The 21,186-nt window shown below is 46.7% G+C and overlaps 1 protein-coding gene across 6 annotated transcripts in view; it reads left to right on the plus strand.

The window, feature by feature from the left end:
* The window catches only part of ZCCHC8 (zinc finger CCHC-type containing 8), a 37,196-nt gene extending 29,820 nt beyond the window's left edge, over nucleotides 1–7,376 (plus strand). For 4 of the 6 annotated variants that reach the window (XM_010368358.2, XM_010368360.2, XM_030939223.1 and 1 more), the window contains one exon: nucleotides 4,688–7,376. In XM_010368358.2, coding sequence (XP_010366660.1) covers nucleotides 4,688–5,466 — 779 coding nt within the window. In that variant the 3' untranslated portion in view covers nucleotides 5,467–7,376. The remainder of the gene's footprint in view (nucleotides 1–4,687) is intronic. The other 2 variants (XM_010368359.2, XM_030939221.1) reach the window with 1 other exon arrangement.
* The last annotated feature ends 13,810 nt before the right edge of the window (nucleotides 7,377–21,186 follow it).

Below are 21,186 nucleotides of genomic sequence, written 5' to 3' on the forward strand. Positions count from 1 at the left end.
AAGGGGAAGCTCCTTCGTGAGCACTGTCTAAAGAGTAAATCTTTATTTTGTTCTTGGAGAGCAAAGCATCAGTGCTGTCCATGATAAAAACTGAATTGGGCCGGGTGCGGTGGCTCAAGCCTGTAATCCCAGCACTTTGGGAGGCCGAGACGGGCAGATCACGAGGTCAGGAGATCGAGACCATCCTGGCTAACACGGTGAAAACCCGTCTCTACTGAAAAATACAAAAAACTAGCCGGGCGAGGTGGTGGGCGCCTGTAGTCCCAGTTACTCGGGAGGCTGAGGCAGGAGAATGGCGTAAACCCGGGAGGCGGAGCTTGCAGTGAGCTGAGATCCGGCCACTGCACTCCAGCCTGGGCAACAGAGCGAGACTCCGTCTCAAAAAAAAAAAAAAAAAAAAAGCCGAATTGGAAGCCAGAGCTTGGTGTGAGAGCTAGATGGGCCAGCTGGCTGCATTCCTGAATTAGGGGAGTTCCTTTTTTTTTTTTTTTTTTCCTTTTTGTGTAGAATGGGGTCTCACTGTGTTGCCCAGGCAGGTCTCAAACTCCCATGCTCAAGCAGTGTTCCTGCCTTTGCTTCCCTAAGTGCTGGGATTATAGGTGTGAGCCACAGTGCCTGACCCATTCCTGGATTAGCAGACCCACCCCAGTCTCAACAGTGCTGCATCCAGACTGGCCCCTTTGATCCGGCCAGTGTTCTGAGACAGGCAGTGGAAAGTGTGTACCCTTCTGGCAGCTTGCTCCCAACAGGAAGAAGAGCAAAGCTGAGCCAAGCTTTCCAGGTATTCTCTCCAGTAGTATTAATCCAGTAGATCACTCCTCCACCCAAGAAAGACAGGTCATCAGGAAAATGTGCCTTCCCAGAATGTAAAGTAGGACAAAGGGCTTGCTCTCTGAGCTTTCCCTACTTTTTTTTTTTTTTTTTTTTTTTGAGGCAGAGTCTTGCCCGGTTACCCTGGCTGGAGTTCAGTGGCACAATCTCGGCCTACTGCAAGCTCTGCCTCCCGGGTTCAAGTGATTCTTCTGTCCCAGCCTCCCAAGTAGCTAGACTACAGACATGCACCACCACACCCGGCTAATTTTTGTATTTTTAGTAGAAATGGGGTTTTGCTGGCCGGGCGCGGTGGCTCACGCCTGTAATCTCAGCACTTTGGGAGGCCGAGGCAGGTAGATCACCTGAGGTCAGAAGTTCAAGACCAGCCTGACCAACATAGTGAAACCCTGTCTCTACTAAAAATACAAAAATTAACTGGGCATGGTGGCACCTGCCTGTAATCCCAGCTATTTGGGAGGCTGAGGCAGGAGAATCACTTGAACCCAGGAGGCGGAGGTCGCAGTGAGCCAAGATCGCACCACTGCACTCCAGCCTGGGGAACAGAGCGAGACTCCATTTCAAAATTAAAAAAAAAAAAAGATGTGATGTGAACATGTAAGTTGTCCCAAATTTGATTGTGAAGCCCTGTCTTCCTTCGTTTAAAAACAAACAAACAAAAAAAAATCATGAATTAGGCCGGGGCGCGGTGGCTCAAGCCTGTAATCCCAGCACTTTGGGAGGCCGAGACGGGCGGATCACGAGGTCAGGAGATCAAGACCATCCTGGCTAACACGGTGAAACCCCCGTCTCTACTAAAAAAATACAAAAAAACTAGCCGGGCGAGGTGGTGGCGCCTGTAGTCCCAGTTACTCGGGAGGCTGAGGCAGGAGAATGGCGTGAACCCGGGAGGCGGAGCTTGCAGTGAGCTGAGATCCGGCCATTGCACTCCAGCCTGGGTGACAGAGCGAGACTCCGTCTCAAAAAAAAAAAAAAAAATCATGAATTAAATTCCTTTAAAGTTCATAGGGATTAAATCCTCACATCAAATTCTTTTGCACAAAGTGACTTCAGTGTTCAGAATCAAAGCACTCAAATTATTTCCCCTAAGTTTTTTTGTTTGTTTGTTTCGGGTTTTTTTTTTCCAGACAGAGTTTTGCTGTCGCCCAGGCTGGAGTGCAGTGGCGCAGTCTTGGCTCACTGCAACCTCTGCCTCCCGGGTTCAAGCGATTCTCCTGCCTCAGCCTCCCAAGTACCTGGGATTACAGGTGCACACCACCACGCCTGGCTAATTTTATATTTTTAGTAGAGATGGGGTTTCTCCATGTTGGCCAAGCTGGTCTCGAACTCCTGACCTCAGGTGAACCGCCCGCCTCCGCCTCCCAAAGTGCTGGGATTATAGGTGTGAGCCACAGCACTGGCCCATGGTTGTCATTTTTTGAAGTTTGGGGATTTGTGGTGGTGGCACCCCTGTCACCAGGGCCGCCCACTTCTGTGTAGGCATTTTCAGCTTTGTGCTAGGGGCTCTTTCCTCTTTTTTTTTTTTTTTTTTTTTTTTTTTTTTTTTTTGAGACAGGGTCTGGCTTGGTTGCCCAGGCTGGAGTGCAGTGGTACGATCATGGCTCACTGCAGCCTCAGACTCCTGGGATCAAGCAGTCCTCCCACCTCAGCCTCCCATGTAGTTGGAACCATAGGCATGCGCCACCAAACCCAGCTAATTTTTGTATGTTTTGTAGAGACCGAGGTCTTACTTTGTTGCCCAAGCTGGTCTTGAACTCCTGAGTTTAAGCAGTCCGCCTGCCTCAGCCTCCCAATTTTACTGGCATGAGCCACCATGCTGGGCCGTGAGTTGACTTCTAAGTGAGAGTGTGTTATTCTCCTCACAAATCTTATTGTCTATAGAATAAAGTTCAGACGCCCTACTAGACCCTGAGGACAGAAAGCTTAATAAGACAGTATTGCTGCCCTAGTTACCACTTTCTGTCACCTCGGGATTGCAGATGTGTAAACATCATTCTCGTATAAATGTGGTGGCCCACAGTGATACCTAAGAACAATAGTATTACATATTGCTGCCACAGAGCAGGTTCCAGACTGTAATGGTGACACAGAGGAAAAACAGCGTCTGTGCTGAATGAAGTCATAGGGTAACTCTGAACTGCTTGTTGAGGGAAGAATGCAGAGATTTACCAAGGAAATGAGGAGGAGGGCGTTTGAGACAGTGGGAAGTGCAGATGCAGGATAGTGAAACTTCACAGCACATCAGGCCAGCAGCAGGGTGACAGCTGGAGTTTGAGCCAGGCAGTAGGAGGTGACATGATGGAAGCAGGGAAGCTGTATCCTAGAGGGCCATGGAGGAAGACTGGACTTCGTCCTGTGGGGTCTGGGCAGGCACTGAAGGGTTTCCAGTGGAGATGGGAAGGGTTATAGCGCCAGACTTGTGATGAGTCTGGCAGCGGTTTGGAGGACAGACACAAGGAAGATGAATCCAGAGGTCGGGGTGATTCTGATGTTCCTGGCAAATGGTAATGGGCCTGAAGCAAGGTAGCGGCTATGACAGCCAGCAGAAGAGCATGCACCCCAAAGAGCCAAAGACCTGGGGGATGGATGGAAGGAAAGAGAGTACTCTCAAATGACAAGCAGATCCACTGGTGGTGCCATTAGTGAGAATAGCAGATGGGAGAATAGTCCTCATTTTAGGAAGAGATCATTTGTTTTGAACAGGTTGTGTCTGTGGGACGTATAGGTGATGATAGTGGGCAGTTAGATAGGTGAACCTATAGTTCAGGCGAGCAGTCTAGATTAGAGATAAGAATTAGGGGCCAGGCACAGTGGCTCACGCCTGTAATCTCAGCACTTTGGGAGGCCGAGGTGGGCGGATCACTTGAGGTGAGGAGTTCGAAACCAGCCTGGCCCACATGGTGAAACCCCATCTCTACTAAAAATACAAAAAATTAGCCGAACATGTTGGCATATGCTGTAATCCCAGCTACTTGAGAGGATGAGGCAGGAGAACTGCTTGAATCCGGGAGGCAGAGGTTGCAGCCAGCTGACATCACACCACTGCACTCCAGCCTGGGCAACAGAGCAAGACTCCGCCTCAAAAAAAAAAGAATTGGGGAATTAGGCCGGGCGCTCACGCCTATAATCCCAGCACTTTGGGAGGCCAAGGCAGGTGGATCACCTGAGGTCAGGAGTTCGAGACCAGCCTGGCCAACATGTTGAAACCTCGTCTCTACTAAAAATACAAAAATTTGCCAGGCGTAGTGGCGCACAACTGTAATCCCAGCTACTCGGGAGGCTGAGGCAGGAGAATCACTTGACCGGGAGGCAGGGGATGCAGTGAGCTGAGATTGTGCCACTGCACTCCAGCCTGGGAGACAGAGCAAGACACTCTCAAAAAAAAAAAAAAAAGAAAAAGCTAGGAAATAACCCAAGGTATACTCTTGCCTTGCCCCTCACTTCCTCCCCATTAGCTTTCCATCCACTCAGTAGCCAGCCTGCACCTCCGGTCAAATTTCCTGCTGCATTCTGCCACGAATTTTTGGGTAGAGCGTACTACCTTGAAATTCTGAAGTCTCCATGCAATTGCTCATATTTCCTCAATCTAAAACGATGCACACAGCACAGAAATGGATCTCCCGAGGGATATCCTCTAGCACCAGAAGAACCTGACAGGTCTCCCTGCAGATCTTTTCAGGTGGACTGAGGACACCAGGTGATGGTCACGGCACCTGAGAATCCAGAATGTCCTGCCTCTTAAGCCAGTTATTTTTGGCCATTGAATATCTGAATACACCTGAGATCAAATAACAAATTTTAGTAAAACCAAATGCTATTACAAGTTCTAAAGTATCTCTTAACTTTCTTACTTCAGATGTGGAGGTACCACATGGTTCTCTGAGCAGCGAAACTTTTCAGTTTCAACCACCATTACCTCCTGACACTCCTCCACTCCCCCGGGGGACTCCTCCGCCCATCTTCACCCCTCCACTCCCCAAGGGCACCTCGCCGCTGACTCCCAGTGACTCACCCCAGACCAGAACAGCATCTGGAGCTGTGGATGAGGACGCACTGACTCTAGAAGAACTTGAAGAACAGCAGAGGCGGATCTGGGCAGCCCTCGAGCAGACCGAGAGTGTAAACAGCGACTCTGACATTCCTGTGGACACACCTTTAACTGGGAATTCCGTTGCCTCATCACCTTGTCCAAATGAGCTGGACCTCCCTGTCCCAGAGGGAAAAACATCTGAAAAGCAGACGCTGGATGAGCCTGAGGTACCAGAAATTTTTACAAAGAAGTCAGAAGCTGGACATGCCTCCAGTCCAGATTCTGAGGTGACATCACTTTGTCAGAAGGAAAAGGCAGAGTTGGCTCCAGTAAACCCTGAAGGTGCCCCCCTTGATAATGGCAGTGTCGTACCAGACTGTGACGTCAGCAATGGGGGCAGCCGGAAGCTCTTTCCTGCAGACACCAGTCCTTCAACAGCCACTAAAATTCATAGCCCTATACCTGACATGAGCAAATTTGCAACTGGAATCACGCCATTTGAATTTGAGAATATGGCAGAATCTACTGGAATGTACCTCAGGATAAGAAGCTTGTTAAAGAACTCACCCCGAAACCAGCAGAAAAACAAGAAGGCCTCTGAATAACGGCTTGACTTAGCACTGAGAGCTATTTAGTAACTTTGTTCCGTTAATTAGTACTAATTAAGTGGATAGATAGAATGGTTTTCCTGTTTGTACCTCCCATTTTTAAAAATCTATCCAAGGTTCGTGTTCCAAAGTCAAGCCTATTTTAAAGAAAGACTGAGCTCACTAGTTCACTATATTTTATTCTCACTGACAAAACTTGGGGGGAGATGTGAACATGACCTGGTTTAGAGAGAGTTTGTTAAGGTTTATACTATTTTTGGATTGTGACTGTCCGTCGAGAGTGATGGTTTTTATCTGTCTTTTGTACATTGTTTTCCCTTTCTACATTTTGCTAATTATCCTGTATATAAGTTTAATATATCACTTTTTAAAAGAAAAAATTCTACCATTTTGAATTAATGTTTCAACTCCTACAACCAAATGAGAAAAATCAGGGATGAGCAGCTTTATCTCATTTGGGGTATTTTTATAAGTGATTTACATGCGTCAATTTTAGTAGTGCTTTTACTTTTTTTGTAACTTCATTCTTCATATATGGTTGCTGTACAGGTATGTTCATCTTTGTGTACAGAGGTTTAATAAATTAGTTTTCATATACATAATCTAAGACTTTGAATACAAAAAAGTAATTCACAGGTAAAACAGTGTATATAACTTTTTTTTTGTTTCGTTTTGTTTTTTGTTTTTTTGAGACAGACTTTCACTCTTGTCGCCCAGGCTGGAGTGCAATGGAATGATCTCGGCTCACCACCACCTCTGCCTCCCAGGTTTAAGCAATTCTCCTGCCTCAGTCTCCCGAGTAGCTGGGATTACAGGCATATGCCACCATACCCAACTAACTTTGTATTTTTAGTAGAGACAGGGTTTCTCCACGTCATGTCAGGCTAGTCTTGAACTCCTGACCTCAGGTGATCTGCCCGCCTCAGCCTCCCAAAGTGCTGGGATTACAGGAGTAAGCCACCTCACCTGGCCAGTGTATATAACTTTTAAGTGTAAAAGTAAATTGTTGGCCAGGCGTGGTGGCTCATGCCTGTAATCCTAGCACTTTGGGAGGCCAAGGTGGAAGGATCACCTGAGGTCTGGAGTGCAAGACCAGCCTGGCCAACATGGCAAAACCCCATCTCTACTAAAAATACAAAAATTAGCCAGGTGTGGTGGTACATACCTGTAATCCCAGCTACTTGGGAGGCTGAGGCAGGAGAATCGCTTGAACCTGGGAGGCAGAAGTTGCGGTGAGCCGAGATCATGCCACTGCACTCCATCCAGCCTGGGCAACAAGAGCAAAACTCCGTCTCAAAAAAAAAAAAAAAAAAATTGTAAAAATTAGTGGTAGCAAAACAAAAATAATGATAGGAATTGCAAGTTTGGGTGCTTTCAGTGGATTTCAGCCTTAAATAGAGAAAGAGCAGAATTTTTGAAAAGTAATTATTTTGAAAAATGAATGGCATGCAGCTAGCCTTTGTATAATTTTCTAGATTTGAACCCTAATAGTTAAAAATTAAAAATTAGACATAAATATTGCTTTTAATTGTCATATATATATATATAAGATAGAGCTGAAACTGTGGTTTAGGTCTTTCTGTGGAATGCCATTACGTCTTTATGTTAGTCAAGTCCATGAAAATAAATGTTTATGTTGTCTTGAATTGTTAGTCTCAGGCAGTGTTATCCTGCTCTCAGGCCAACAGGGGGAGCAAAATAGAAACATTCCAGATATAGTTTTCATTTTTGAGAACTTGAGTAATCAGATGTACTGTTCTGTAAAGAATAAAGGAAAGGAAAATTATAAAGAGAAATTTCTTTTTAAAGCCCTCACAGAATGTGCTAGAAATAGAATGAAATTTAAAATAATTTTGGTTTCTTTTCCTGTGAGCTTAAGTTCAAAATAAAAGCAATCCTTTACAGTTGTTTACATAGTGTTTTTAACCTGATTTCGCTCAGCATTTCTGTCAGGCAAATCATTATCACCACTTGGAAGTAAGGAAAGGGAGGCAGAGAGAGGTTAAAGGAACTTGTTGACATTCCAGAAGTGGTTCTTGAGAGGCAAGTGTTCAACTAAAGATTTGACTATTCCCTACATCACAGCAGTAGTTGTTTAAATGTCCCTTTAAGAAGTATTGCATTAGTAGAGTCACCTGTGAATACCAGAGGTATCTTAATAGTTACCTCTTTGCCATCTACCAGACATCATGTTAAGGTATTTTTGTGCATTATCCCATTTTCACAGTCACCACATGGGATAGGCATCGTTAACCTCATTGTTTAGAGGAAATACACACAGCTAAATACACACATAACTAAAACACACAGCTGATACACAACCTAGTAAATCTAAATCCAGATCTGACTCCCATATCTGTGCTCTTAACTGCTGTACTGCCTCCTTGTCAAAAGCTCTATAAAAGCACCAATTTTTTTTTTTTTTTTTTTTTTTTTTTTTTTTGAGAGGGAGTTTTGCTCTTGTTGCCCAGGCTGCAGTACAATGGCCCGATCTTGGCTCACCACAACCTCCGCCTCCCGGGTTCAAGCGATTCTCCTGCCTCAGCCTCCTGAGTAGCTGGGATTACAGGCATGCGCCACCACGCCCTGCTAATTTTGTATTTTTAGTAGAGACGGGGTTTCTCCATGTTGGTCAGGCTGATCTCGAAACCTTGACCTCGTTATCCGCCCACCTTGGCCTCCCAAAGTGCTGGGATTACAGGCATGAGCCACTGCGCCCGATCTGCAGGTGCCCCATTTTAAAAAGATATTGTTGACCGGGCACGGTGGCTCACGCCTATAATCCCAGCACTTTGGGAAGCTGAGGCGGGCAGATTACCTGAGGTCGAGAGTTCAAGACCAGCCTGACCAACATGGAGAAACCCCGTCTCTACTAAAAATACAAAATTAGCAGGGCGTGGTAGCGCATGCCTGTAATCAGCTACTTGGAAGGCTGAGGGAGGAGAATCATTTGAATCCAGGATGCAGAGGTTGCAGTGAGCCAAGATTGCACCATTGCACTCCAGCCTGGGCAACTAGAGCAAAACTCAGTCTCAACAAATAAATTAATTAATTAAAATAATAAAAAAGTATTGTTTGCTGTTTTGGAGTATTGCGAGACTTGGGTGGAGGACCAAGTTACTGTTTCAACTTGTCCATACCATGACAGGTTCCAGGTGTGGGTAGATGAGGTAAGAACCAGACACTTGCCCTTCAAGATTGACTTGGAGCAGGGGTGGGGATCTCCTTAATCTTTGCCTTGGATTAAAGGGAATGTAAACTGCAATGCAGGTTGCTAAAACAAGGCCAGCTCTTTGCTGTTGTCTCCTAGAAGCAGGTAAGTGGAAAGAAGGAACTGCCCTTATTAAAATACAAAATGACCTCGTTCTTTTTTCAAAAGATCGCATTTCCTTACATGGTGAAAATACTGTCCACTTTCTACTCACATGAAGCGTCCTCCTGGTTGATTTTATTCTTCAAGTTCTCAGCTGAAATCATTTTGCTCTTCTGTCTTGAATTGTGGTTTTTTACTTTTTTTCTCTCTAAGTAAATCTTTAGAATTCTGTAGATTATCATTAGCAGGCAAAACCAACAAGGGTGTTGTAATAGCTTTTAGTACCCAAGTTGCTTGTGTCAGAGGCGTTTAAACCAGAGCAACTCCATCTTGTATAGCGGCTGGGTAAAATGAGGCTGAGACCTACTGGGCTGCATTCCTAGATGGTTAGGCGTTCTAATCACAGGATGAGATAGGAGGTCAGCACAAGATACATGTCATAAAGACCTTGCTGATAAAACAGTTTAAAGTAGCCGGCTAAAACCCACCAAAAACCACGATGGCCACGGGAGTGACCTCTGGTTGTCCTCACTGCTACACTCCCATCAGTACCGTGACAGTTTACAAATGCCGTGGCGACATTAGGAAGTTACCCTCTATGGTCTGAAACGGGAAGGCAAGAATAATCCACCTCTTGTTTGGTATATCATCAAGAAACAACCATAAAAATGGGCAACCAGCAGCCTTGGGGCTGCTCTGCCTATGGAATAGCCATTCTTTCCTAATAAACTGGCTTTCACTTCATGGACTTGCCCTGAATTCTTTTTTTTTCTTTTGAGACGGAGTCTCACTCTGTCACCCAGGCTAGAGTGCAGTGGCGCAATCTCGGTTCACTGCAACCTCCGTCTCCCTGATTCAAGCAATGCTGCCTCAGCCTCCCCAACAGCTGGGATTACAGGCACCCGACACCACACCTGGCTAATTTGTGTATTTTTAGCAGACACGAGGTTTCACCATGTTGGCCAGGCTGGTTTAGAACTCCTGACCTCAAGTGATGTGCCTGCCTCACTCTCCCAGTGTTGGGATTACAGGGGTGAGCCACTGTGCCCAGCGTCAAGCTGATTTATAATCTGGGACTGCATCCTATGCACACGTTTCCTCAATACTCAAAGGTTTACTTTTAAAAATGTTCAGTGTAAGCCAGGCACAGTGGCCCACAGGAGCAGGAGGATTGCTTGAGCTCAGGAGTACAGGACAGCCTGGGCAACATAGTGACGCCCCACCTCTACAAAAGTAAAAATAATTTTTATTTTAATAATATTTTCTTCCCAAAGTGCTGGGATTACAACTGTGAACCTCTGTGCCCGACCTGTCATTTCTTTACAAGACCAAAAACAAAATAAAATATATTTACTCCCGCTTTTTTTTTTCCTAAGACGGAGTCTCACTCTGTCACCCAAGGTGGAGTGCAGTGATGCGATCCACCTCCCAGGTTCAAGCGATTCCCCTGCCTCAGCCTCCTGAGTAGCAGGGATTACAGGCGCCCACCACCACACCCAGCTAATTTTTGTATTTTTAGTAGAGATGGTTTCGCCATGTTGGCCAGGCTGGTCTCGAACTCCTGACCTCAGGTGATCCACCCACCTCGGCCTCCCAAAGTGCTGGGATTACAGGTGTGAGCCACCATGCCTGGCTTTATTTCCCCCTTAATTTTTTTTTTTTAAATTTGAAAAGGAGTAATCTCAGCTACTCCGGAGGCTGAGGCAGGAGAATTGCTTGAACCTGAGAGGCGCAAGTTGCAGTGAGCTGAGATCACGCCACTGCACTCCAGCCTGAGCAACAGAGCAAGACTCCATCTCAAAAAAAAAAAAAGAAGGAAGGGAGGGAGGAAGGAAGGAAGGAAGGAAGGAAGAAGGGAGGAAGGGAAGGAAGGGAAGGAAGGGAAGGAAAGAAAGAAAAAAGAAAAGTGGGATTTGTGTGTGTGTGTATTTTCTTGAAATAGGGTTTCACTCTGTTGTCCAGACTAGGGTACTCAACCTTCTGGGCTCAAGCAATCCTCCTACCTCAGCCTCTTAAATAGAGGGCACTAGAGCGATGTGTCACCACACCTGGCTTATGTTAATATTTTTCATAGTGATGGCGTCTCCCTACGTTACCCAGGCTGGTCTTTAACTCCTGGGCTCAGGAGATCCACCCGCCTTAGCCTCCCACAGTGCTAGAATTATAACCATGAGCCACCAGCCCCCACAAAATATTGATTTATTTATGGGATGGAGTCTCGCTCTGTCACCCAGACTGGAGTGCAGTGGTGTCATCTAGGCTCACTGCAACCTCTGCCTCCCAGGTTAAAGCAATTCTCCTGCCTCAGCCTCCCTAGTAGCTGGAACTACAAGTGCATGCCACCACGCCTGGATAATTTTTTTGTATTTTTAGTAGAGATAGGGTTTCACCATGTTGGCCAGACTGGTCTTGAACTCCTGACCTCGTGATCCACCCGCCTCGGCCTCCCAAAGTGCTGGGATTACAGGCGTGAGCTACTGCCCCTGGCCTAAGAAATGTATTTTTTAAACAAAATTTCCTATCAACAATGTGGTTGCATCTGGAATTTTGTAATAGGAGGAATTACTGAAAAGGCAAGGGGTGTGGCCCTTACTGAACGCTAACATTCCAGGCAGCTGAGATTGCTCCTTTGTAGGGTGACCTCAGGCCAGAGTGAGTTCTTAACATTTTCCATCATGGAAGCAAATTCATTAGTCGTGAGAATGACAAACGAAACTGGATTGGAACAGGTTGTGGGATTGGACCCAGGGCAAATTTCTCACAGGCTTGGAACAAGTTTCCTTCTGTTCCTACCACGGTCCTGATCTTGCATTCTTCAAACCAATTATAACTCTGTTCATTGTACTGGCCCAGTCTACTAAGTTTTTATCTAGAACATTTGGAGGAATATTGAACACCTACTATATGAGGGTAGTTGAAATCTAACAGGGTTCATGACTTTAGAGAGTCAAGGATTAGGACAGGCATAGCAGGCATGTGGTAGGAATAGAATGTTTGCCTACAGCCGTAATTGAAGGAAATGTTAAATTTCCCTGGATTCTATCCAGAAGGTCCATGGACCCCGAGTTAAGAACCTTGCAGCAGGGCTGGATGAGGTGGCTCACGCCTGTAATCCCAATGCTTTGGGAGGCCAAGGCAAGAGGATAGGTTGAGGCCAGTAGGTTGAGACCAGTCTTGGCGACGTAGCAAGGTTCGAGACCTGTCTCTACAAAAAATAAACAAAATTAGCTTGGTGTGGTGGCACACACCCGTGGCCCCACCTGCTCGGAAGGCTGAGATAGGAGGATGGTCGAGGCTGCAGTAAGCTGTGATCATGCCATTGCACTTCAGCCTGGGTCAGAGACAGACCCTGTCTCCCAAGAAAAAAAAAACTTTTGTTGAGTAAGTGACTGTATTCAAAGGTTAAAATAGCCTACTTGTTTATTACCTTTTAGAGACTGGTTGAGGTCAAGTAGATTCATGCTCAGGGTAAGAGTTTGAACTCAGTGATCACTAAGCTTCCTTCCAACTCTCTTTTTTTTTTTTTTTTTAGAGAAAGGGTCTTACTGTTGCCCAGGCTTCAGTGCAGTGATGCGATCATAGCTCACTATAGCCTCGAACACCTGGGCTCTTGCTATCCTCCTGCTCTGCCTCCCAAGGAGCTGGGGCTGAAGGCACATGCTGCCATGCATGGCTGATTTTCATTTTTATTTTTGTAGACGTGGGGTCTCAGTTTGTTGCCCAGGTTGGTCTTGAACTCCTGGGCTCCAGCAATCCTTCTGCCTCAGCCTCACAAAGTGCTGGCATTACAGGCCAGAGCCACTGCACCCAGCCATCCTTCCACCTCCTTGGTCTGTGTTTTGCCCTCACTTGAGCTTCCTTCATCATAACTTGCATTTCATTTTTGACGAACTGAAGCAATTTTCTTTGTTTTTTTGAGACAGAGTCTCGCTCTGTCACCCAGGCTGGAGTGCAGCGGCGCAATCTTGGCTCACTGCAAGCTCCGCCTCCCGGGTTCACGCCATTCTCCTGCCTCAGCCTCCTGAGTAGCTGGGACTACAGGTGCCCGCCACCACACCCGGCTAATTTTTTGTATTTTTAGTAGAGACGGGATTTTACCGTGTTAGCCGGGACGGTCTTGATCTCCTGACCTCATGATCTGCCCACCTCGGCCTCCCACCAAAGTGCTGGGATTACAGGCATAAGCCACTGCGCCTGGCCTGAACTGAAGTAGTTTTCTAAGCTCCTTCTTTATTCTGATGCTCAGAGTAAAACTGCTTTTTTTGTTGTTGTTGTTGAGACGGAGTCTCGCTCGGTCGCCCAGGCTGGAGTGCAGTGGCCAGATCTCAGCTCACTGCAAGCTCCGCCTCCCGGGTTCACGCCATTCTCCTGCCTCAGCCTCCCGAGTAGCTGGGACTACAGGCGCCTGCCACCTCGCCCGGCTAGTTTTTTGTATTTTTTAGTAGAGACGGGGTTTCACCGTGTTAGCCAGGATGGTCTCAATCTCCTGAGCCGATGATCCGCCCGCCTCGGCCTCCCAAAGTGCTGGCAGGTGTGAGCCACTGCGCCTGGCCTCTTTTTTTTTTTTTTTTTTTTAAAGACAGGGTCTTGCTCTGTCACCCAGACTGGAGTGCGGAGGCACAACCATGACTCACTGCAGCCTCAACTTCCAGAGGCTCAAGCGATCCTCCTGCCTCAGCCTCCCAAAATGCTAGGTTTACAGGCCTGAGTCCCCGCACTCTGCCTTTATGGAGACTTCTTCATGTAGGCATGGTCAATTGTTACCTTAATCTCCAGCCCTTTCCCCTTACCCAGAGGATGGAGGGTGAGGCTGAAAGTTTCAGGATGCTAATCATGGTTTGGTCATTCTGGTGACCAGCCCCCATCCTGAAGCTATCCAAGAGCCCACCAAGTTTGGCTTCATTAGGACAATAGGTCTTCCCATCACCCAGAAAATTCCAAGAGATTTGGCACTCTGTATGGGGAGACAGGGTCAAAGACCAAATGGTAGAATGAAAGATGCTCCTAACATTTTTTGCTTTAGAAACTGCAGAGGTTTCAGAAGCTCTGGCCAGAAGCCAGGGGCAACAAAGACCAAAATGTATATTTCTTTTTTTTTTCTTTTTGACAGAATCTCCCTCTGTCGCCCAGGCTGGAGGGCAGTGGTGTGATCTTGGCTCACTGCAGCCTCCGCCTCCCGGGTTCAAGTGATTCTCCTACCTCAGCCTCCCGAGTAGTTGGGATTACAGGCATGTGCCACCATGCCTGGCTAATTTTTGTATTTTTAGTAGAGACAGGGTTTCACCATGTTGGCCAGGCTGGTCTCGAACTCCTGGCCTAAAGTGATCTGCTCACCTTGGCCTCCTAAAGTGCTGGGATTACAGGTGTGAGCCACCATGCCTGGCCTATTTCTTTTTTTTTTTTTTTTTTTTTTTTTTGAGGCGGAGTCTTGCTCCGTCACCCAGGCTGGAGTGCAGTGGCCGTATCTCAGCTCACTGCAAGCTTCCCCTCCCGGGTTCCCACCATTCTCCTGCCTCAGCCTCCCAAGTAGCTGGGACTACAAGCGCCCGCCACCTCGCCTGGCTAGTTTTTTTTTTTTTGTATTTTTTAGTAGAGACGGGGTTTCACTGTGTTTGCCAGGATGGTCTCGATCTCCTGACCTTGTGATCCGCCCGTCTCGGCCTCCCAAAGTGCTGGGATTACAGGCTTGCGCCACCGCGCCCGGCCCTGGCCTATTTCTTGTTATGTCACAATATCACATCCTATCAGCAGGAGGTAGAAAAGAAAGATAGACGTTTGCCCTCTCCCTTTAAGAAAACTGCCTGGACTGGGCACCATAGCTCACCCCTGTAATCCTAACTACTTGAAGACTGAGGGTGGGGGATCGCTTGAGCCCAGGAGTTCAAGTCTGCAGTGAGCTGTAATCATGCCACTATACTCTAGCCTGGGCAACAGAGCAAGTCTCCATCTCTTAAACACACGCACACACACACACACACTTCCAAGAGGTTGCATGGGCTACTTCAGCTTGGCCAGAACTTATTTTCATGGCCATCCCTAGTAATACAGGAAGTTAGGAGATGTCTTCATTCTGGATGTCCATGTGGCAGGAAGAATCAGATACAAGAAGAGGGTAGAATGGCTTTGAGGGGGGCGGGACTTCTGGTAGTCTCTGCTTCAGTCTTTGAAAACTGAAGCACAGTAGTGACTGTTTTTTTGAGACAGAGTCTCGCTCTGTCACCCAGGCTGGAGTGCAGTGCTGTGATCTCGGCTCACTGCAAGCTCCACCTCCTGGGTTCACGCCATTCTCCTGCCTCAGCCTCCCAAGTAGCTGGGACTACAGGCGCCCGCCACTACGCCCAGCTAATTTTTGTATTTTTAGTAGAGACGGGGTTTCACTGTGTTTACCAAGATGGTCTGGATCTCCTGACCTTGTGATCTGCCCACCTCGGCTCCCAAAATGCTGGGGTTACAGGCGTGAGCCACCGCGCCCGGCCACAGTAGTGAACGTTATAGTTGACTGTGCAATATTCACTGTACCCTGATCATGGTATATTCAGGGTGGACAGACCTGGGCCCATCTGGGCCAAGGAGATGCATGCCAGAGGGTGTGTGTGTGTGTAAGTGTGTGTGCGTGTGTATGTGTGTGTGCATGCACATGCACACTTAGAAAACCATAGGAAAGGCCGGGCACAGTGGCTCGCACCTGTAATCCCAACACTTTGGGAGGCCAAGGCAGGCAGATCACCTGAGGTCAGGAGTTCGAGACCAGCCCAGCCTGCAGGGTGAAACCCCGTCTCTACTAAAAATACAAAAATTAGCCAGGTGTGGTGGCTCACGCCTGTAATCCCAGCTCCTCAGGAGGCTAAGGTATGAGAATCGCCTGAACCTGGGAGGCAGAGGTGGCAGTGAGCTGAGATTGCACCACTGCACTCCAGCCTGGGGAGACAGAGTGAGACTCTGTCTCAAAAAAATAAGTAAATAAATAAAAAGCAAAAGCAAAGCAAAGGAAAGAAAACCACAGGAAAGCATGAACAAGGACATTGCCAGGCCTCTGAGCTCAAGCTAAGCCGTCATATCCCCTGTGACCTGCACGTGGACACCAGATGGCCCAAAGCAACTGAAGATCCACAAAAAGTGACAATGGCCTTAACTGATGACATTCCACCACTGTGATTTGTTTCTGCCCCACCCTAACTGATCAATGTACTTTGTAATCTCCCCCACCCTTAAGAAGGTTCTTTGTAATTCTCCCCACCCTTGAGAATGTACTTTGTGAGATCCACCCCCTGTCCGCAAAACATTGCTCCTAACTCCGCCACCTGTCCCCAAACCTATAAGAACTAATGATAATCCATCACCCTTTGCTGACTCTCTTTTCGGACTCAGCTCGCCTGCACCCAGGTGAAATAAACAGCCTTGTTGCTCACACAAAGCCTGTTTGGTGGTCTCTTCACACAACGCATGAGACAGAAATGTATCATACATAATATCCATTGCTCTGGCAACCATCTTACCTTAGCATGGTTGAATGAAGGATGAAGCCACCTCTGCAAATGGCAGAGAAAGAGAAGAAAAGATTTTGGGTGCTTGAGAAATTTAGTGGCTTGAGCCACTAAATCAACCAACCCTGAAGCTGAACCATGTTGCAAACGTCCTGTTTTGTGAGCTAATGAGTTTCCTTATTGTCTCAGCTAGTCTGAATTAGCCTAGCTGCTGAGATCGTTCTAACTGATGTAAACTCTATTAAAATGTACGATAATTTTTGACCAGCAGAGCATGAACCTCAACATCTGACTGGTCCCAGCAGATTTAGGCATCTTTATCTCCTTTGAGCTTTAGGAATTTCATTAGGGATTCAAATGGCTTTATCTGACAGGAATATATGCATAGCTATTTCCTGGTAGTCTCTCATGGCCTGTATTTGATGGAGTAAGATTGGTTTTACATTTAAGAAAGGTTAAAGTAGAGGGGAACAGGCATTCTCATACATTATTGGTGGGGATATAAATTGGCTCACTCTTTTTTTGGAAGGTAACTTTTTAAAAAATTTAAATGTGCATATTTTAGATTCAGTGGTTCTAATCTAAGAACTAATCCTACAACTATGTTTGTAGATTCAAGCTTCTTGGTAAGACAAAAAAAGTTTTTGAGAAGAAAAGAAATACAAGTATACTATATATGCACCCAAGGCTGTTTACTGTGGCAATGTGTGTAATAGCAAGTACTGAACCTAAACGTCTATCAGTAGGAAGCTGTTGAAATCACAGCACGCTATGATCTCACAATGCAATAGTTAAAAAAAATGAGGAGGTGGGGTACAGTGGCTTGCGCCTGTAATCCCAGCTCTTTGGGAGTCTGAGGTAGCCGGATCGCTTGAGCCTTGGAGTTCAAGACCAGCCTGAGCGACATGGCGAGACCTTATCTCTAGGGAAAAAAAAAATTAAATAATTTAAAATATGGGGCCAGGCACAGTGGCTCATGCCTGTAATCCCAGCACTTTGGGAGGCTGAGGCAGGTGGATCACCTGAGGTTGGGAGTTCGAGACCAGCCTGGCCAACATGGAGAAACCCATCTCTGCTAAAAATACAAAATTAGCCAAGTGTGGTGGTGCATGCCTGTAATTCCAGCTACTTGGGAGGCTGAAACAGGAGAATCACTCGAACCCAGGAGGCAGAGTTTGCAGTGAGTAGAGATTGAGCCATTGCACTCCAGCCTGGGCAATAAGAGCAAAACTCTGTTTCAAAAAAAAAATTGTAAATGTGAAGTAATCTACATCTTCTGATATGGAAAGGGGGTCTATCTATCTATTCCGCTAATATATGTATTAAAGACTGTGTGTATGTGTGTATATATAAAAGATAAGTTGTACTAGATAATATACAATGTATTATTTAATATATTAACTTTTCTATGTAATACATGTTAACTGTATTACATGTATATGTATGTTACATTTTATATTGTTACTGGAATACACACACACACACACACACATATATATGTATATATACTCTTTTTTTTTTTTTTTTTTTTTGCGACAGAGCCTTGCTCTGTCGCCCAAGCTGGAGTGCAGTGGTGCGATCTCTGCTCACTGCAACCTTCGCCTCCCAGGTTCAAGCAATTCTCCTGCCTCAACCTCCCAAGTAGCTGGGACTACAGGCAGGTGCTACCACACCCGGCTAATTTTTGTATTTTTTGTAGAGACGAGGTTTCACCAGGTGGGCCAGGCTGGTCTTGAACTCCTGGCCTCAAGTGATCCACCCGCCTCGGCTTCCCAAAGTGCTGGGATTCCAGGCATGAGCCACCATGCCTGGCTGAACGTATATATATTGTTAGGTGCAATACCCACATATTTTTTTTTTTTTTGAGACGGAGTCTCGCTCTGTCGCCCAGGCTGGACTGCAGTGGCCGGATCTCAGCTCACTGCAAGCTCCGCCTCCCGGGTTCACGCCATTCTCCTGCCTCAGCCTCCCGAGTAGCTGGGACTACAAGCGCCCGCCACCTTGCCCGGCTAGTTTTTTATATTTTTTAGTAGAGACGGGGTTTCACCGGGTTAGCCAGGATGGTCTCGATCTCCTGACCTTGTGATCCGCCCGCCTCGGCCTCCCAAAGTGCTGGGATTACAGGCTTGAGCCACCGCGCCCAGCCAATACCCACATATTTTTGAAGACAGAGGTTCTCACTATGTTGCCCTGGTTTGACTCAAACTCCTGGGTTCAAGGGATCATCTCGCTTTAGCCTCCCAAGTAGCTGGAATTACAAGTGCGTGCCATCATGCTAGGCTTTGCAGTGGGAATTCTTAAATTCTACTGCTGCAAACGTAGTAGAACTGGACCTGCCACTTAGAGAGTAATTGGGCAATATACAGTGAAGTTAAACATGTGCATACCTTATGACTCACCAATTCCACTCTAAGGCATGTACTGTGAAGAATTTTTTTTTTTTCCTCTGTGGTCGAGGCTGGAGAGGGCTCAGGCAATCTTCTCACCTCAGCCTCCTGAGTAGCTGGGACTACAGGTGCACACCACCACACCCAGCTAATCTTTTACTATTTTTTGTAAAGATGGGGTCTTGCTATGTTGCTCAGGCTGGTCTCAAACTCCTGGGCTCAAATGATGCTCCCACAGTGCTGGGATTTCAGGCATGAGCCACCTCACCCAGCTGAAATTCTTGAATATAAAATGAAAAAAGCAAAACAAAACCAAGAATAGAGGAAGACATGGGACCCCAAAAATAATGCAAATAATTGAAAAGTCTAAGATTAAAAATGGTCTCTTCTGCCAATTTGGGGGGAAAAAGGCAATTGTAAGTCATTGCTAGAAAATTCTAAGGAATATAGAGAGCAGTATGAGAAATTCATGGTCCAAAGGAAAGAGTTTTATTTTTATTACTCTTCTGTATTTGAATTAATTACCATATTCATGTACCAGTTCTATAATTTATATAACTAGTTCCAATCTAAAAATAAAATAAAAATAAATTCCTTCATGATTAATTGCAAACTTTGTTATGTATACAACAAACAAAACAAAACACAAAAAGTTATTTACAGCCAGGCGCGGTGGCTCACGCCTGTAACCCCAGCACTTTGGAAAGTCGAGGCAGGTAGATCACTTGAGGCCAGGAGTTTGAAACCAGCCTGGCCAACATGGTGACACCCCATCTCTACTAAAAATACAAAAATTAGCTGGGCGTGGTGGCGCATGCCTGTAATCCCAGCTACTTGGGAGGCTGAGGCAGGAGAATCGCTTGAACCAGGGAGACAGAGGTTGCAGTGAATGGAGATTGTACCACTGCACTCTAGCCTGGTGACCAAGTGAGACTCAGTCTCAAAAAACAAAAAACAAAAAAATTAGCCTAGCCTAAAAAAAAAAAAAATAGACACACTGTTTCTTGTTTTTAAAGAAAAGAAAAATTAGCCTGGCATGGTGGTGCACACATATAGTCTTAGGTACTTGAGAGGTCGAGGCAGGAGGATCCCTTGAGTCCAGGACTTCAAGGCTGCAGTGAGCTATGATCATGCCATTGCACTCTAGCCTGGGTGAAAAAGTGAGACCCTGTCTCTAAAAAATAAAAATAGGCCCGGCGCGGTGGCTCACGCCTATAATCCTAGCACTTTGGGAGGCCAAGGCGGGTGGATCACCTGAGGTCCACCCAGGCTGAGTTTGAGAACAGCCTGGCCAATAAGGTGAAACCCCGTCTCTACTAAAAGTACAAAAATTAGCCAGGCATGGTGGCACGCATCCCACCTACTTGGGAGGCTGAGGCAGGAGAATTGCTTGAACCCAGAAGGTGGAGGTTGCAGTGAGTGGAGATCACACCACTGCACTCCAGCCTGGGTGACTGAGCAAGACTCTGTTGAAGGAGGGAAGGAAGGAAGGAAGGAAGGAAGGAAGGAAGGAAGGAAGGAAGGAAGGAAGGAAGGAAGGAAGGGAGGGAGGGAGGAGGGAAGGATTCTCTGAGGCTGCTGCAGGGCTGACAGTCCAAAAAAGAGGTCCCAAGTGTCCCGTGGCATACAGCCAGGCCACGATTCATCCTCACCTCTTGTGGCAGCTCTGTCTCTAGTTCCTGAGCATCCCCGGTCTCGGTAGGGTGAAACTGCTTGCTCCTCATCAGCAGCCCCTCTAAAGGTACTTCCAGCTTCCTTTCTTCTACTAAAACTGGGTATTATTCTGTCTTTCATTCTCCAAAAATACTTTTAGAAAGGAAAAAAAAAAGTTATTGGTACTTCTCCTGTTCTCTTTATCCTTGTGGGATTTTCATGCGTTCAGTGCCATTTGGTAAGATTTAGGAAGGGAATAGAGATAAATGCATGGCACATTTTTCAACACACTTGAAACTGAAAGAACACTAGGCCAGGCGCGGTGGCTCAAGCCTGTGAACACTAGGCCGGGCGCGGTGGCTCAAGCCTGTGAACACTAGGCCGGGCGCGGTGGCTCAAGCCTGTGAACACTAGGCCGGGCGCGGTGGCTCAAGCCTGTGATCCCAGCACTTTGGGCGGCCAAGGCGGGCGGATCACCTGAGGTCAGGATTTCGAGACCAGCCTGGCCAATATGGCCAAACCCGGTTTCTACTAAAAATATAAAAAAAGAGGCCAGCACAGTCGCTCACGCCTGTAATCCCAGCATTTTGGGAGGCCAAGGCGGGCGGATCACAAGGTCAGGAGTTCGAGACCAGCCTGGCCAACATAGTGAAACCCCATGTCTACTAAAAATACAAAAATTAGCCAGGCATGGTGGGGCATGCTTGTAGTCCCAACTACTTGGGAGGCTGAGGCAGGAGAATCACTTGAACCCAGGAGGTGGAGGTTGTGGTGAGCCAAGATTGTGCCACTGCACTCCAGCCTGGGCAACAGAACGAGACTCTATCTCAAAAAAAATACAAAAAAGTGGCCAGGTGCGATGGCTCATGCCTGTAATCCC

The sequence above is a fragment of the Rhinopithecus roxellana genome, chromosome 10 (genome assembly GCF_007565055.1).
Source record: "Rhinopithecus roxellana isolate Shanxi Qingling chromosome 10, ASM756505v1, whole genome shotgun sequence".
Lineage (NCBI taxonomy): Eukaryota > Metazoa > Chordata > Mammalia > Primates > Cercopithecidae > Rhinopithecus > Rhinopithecus roxellana.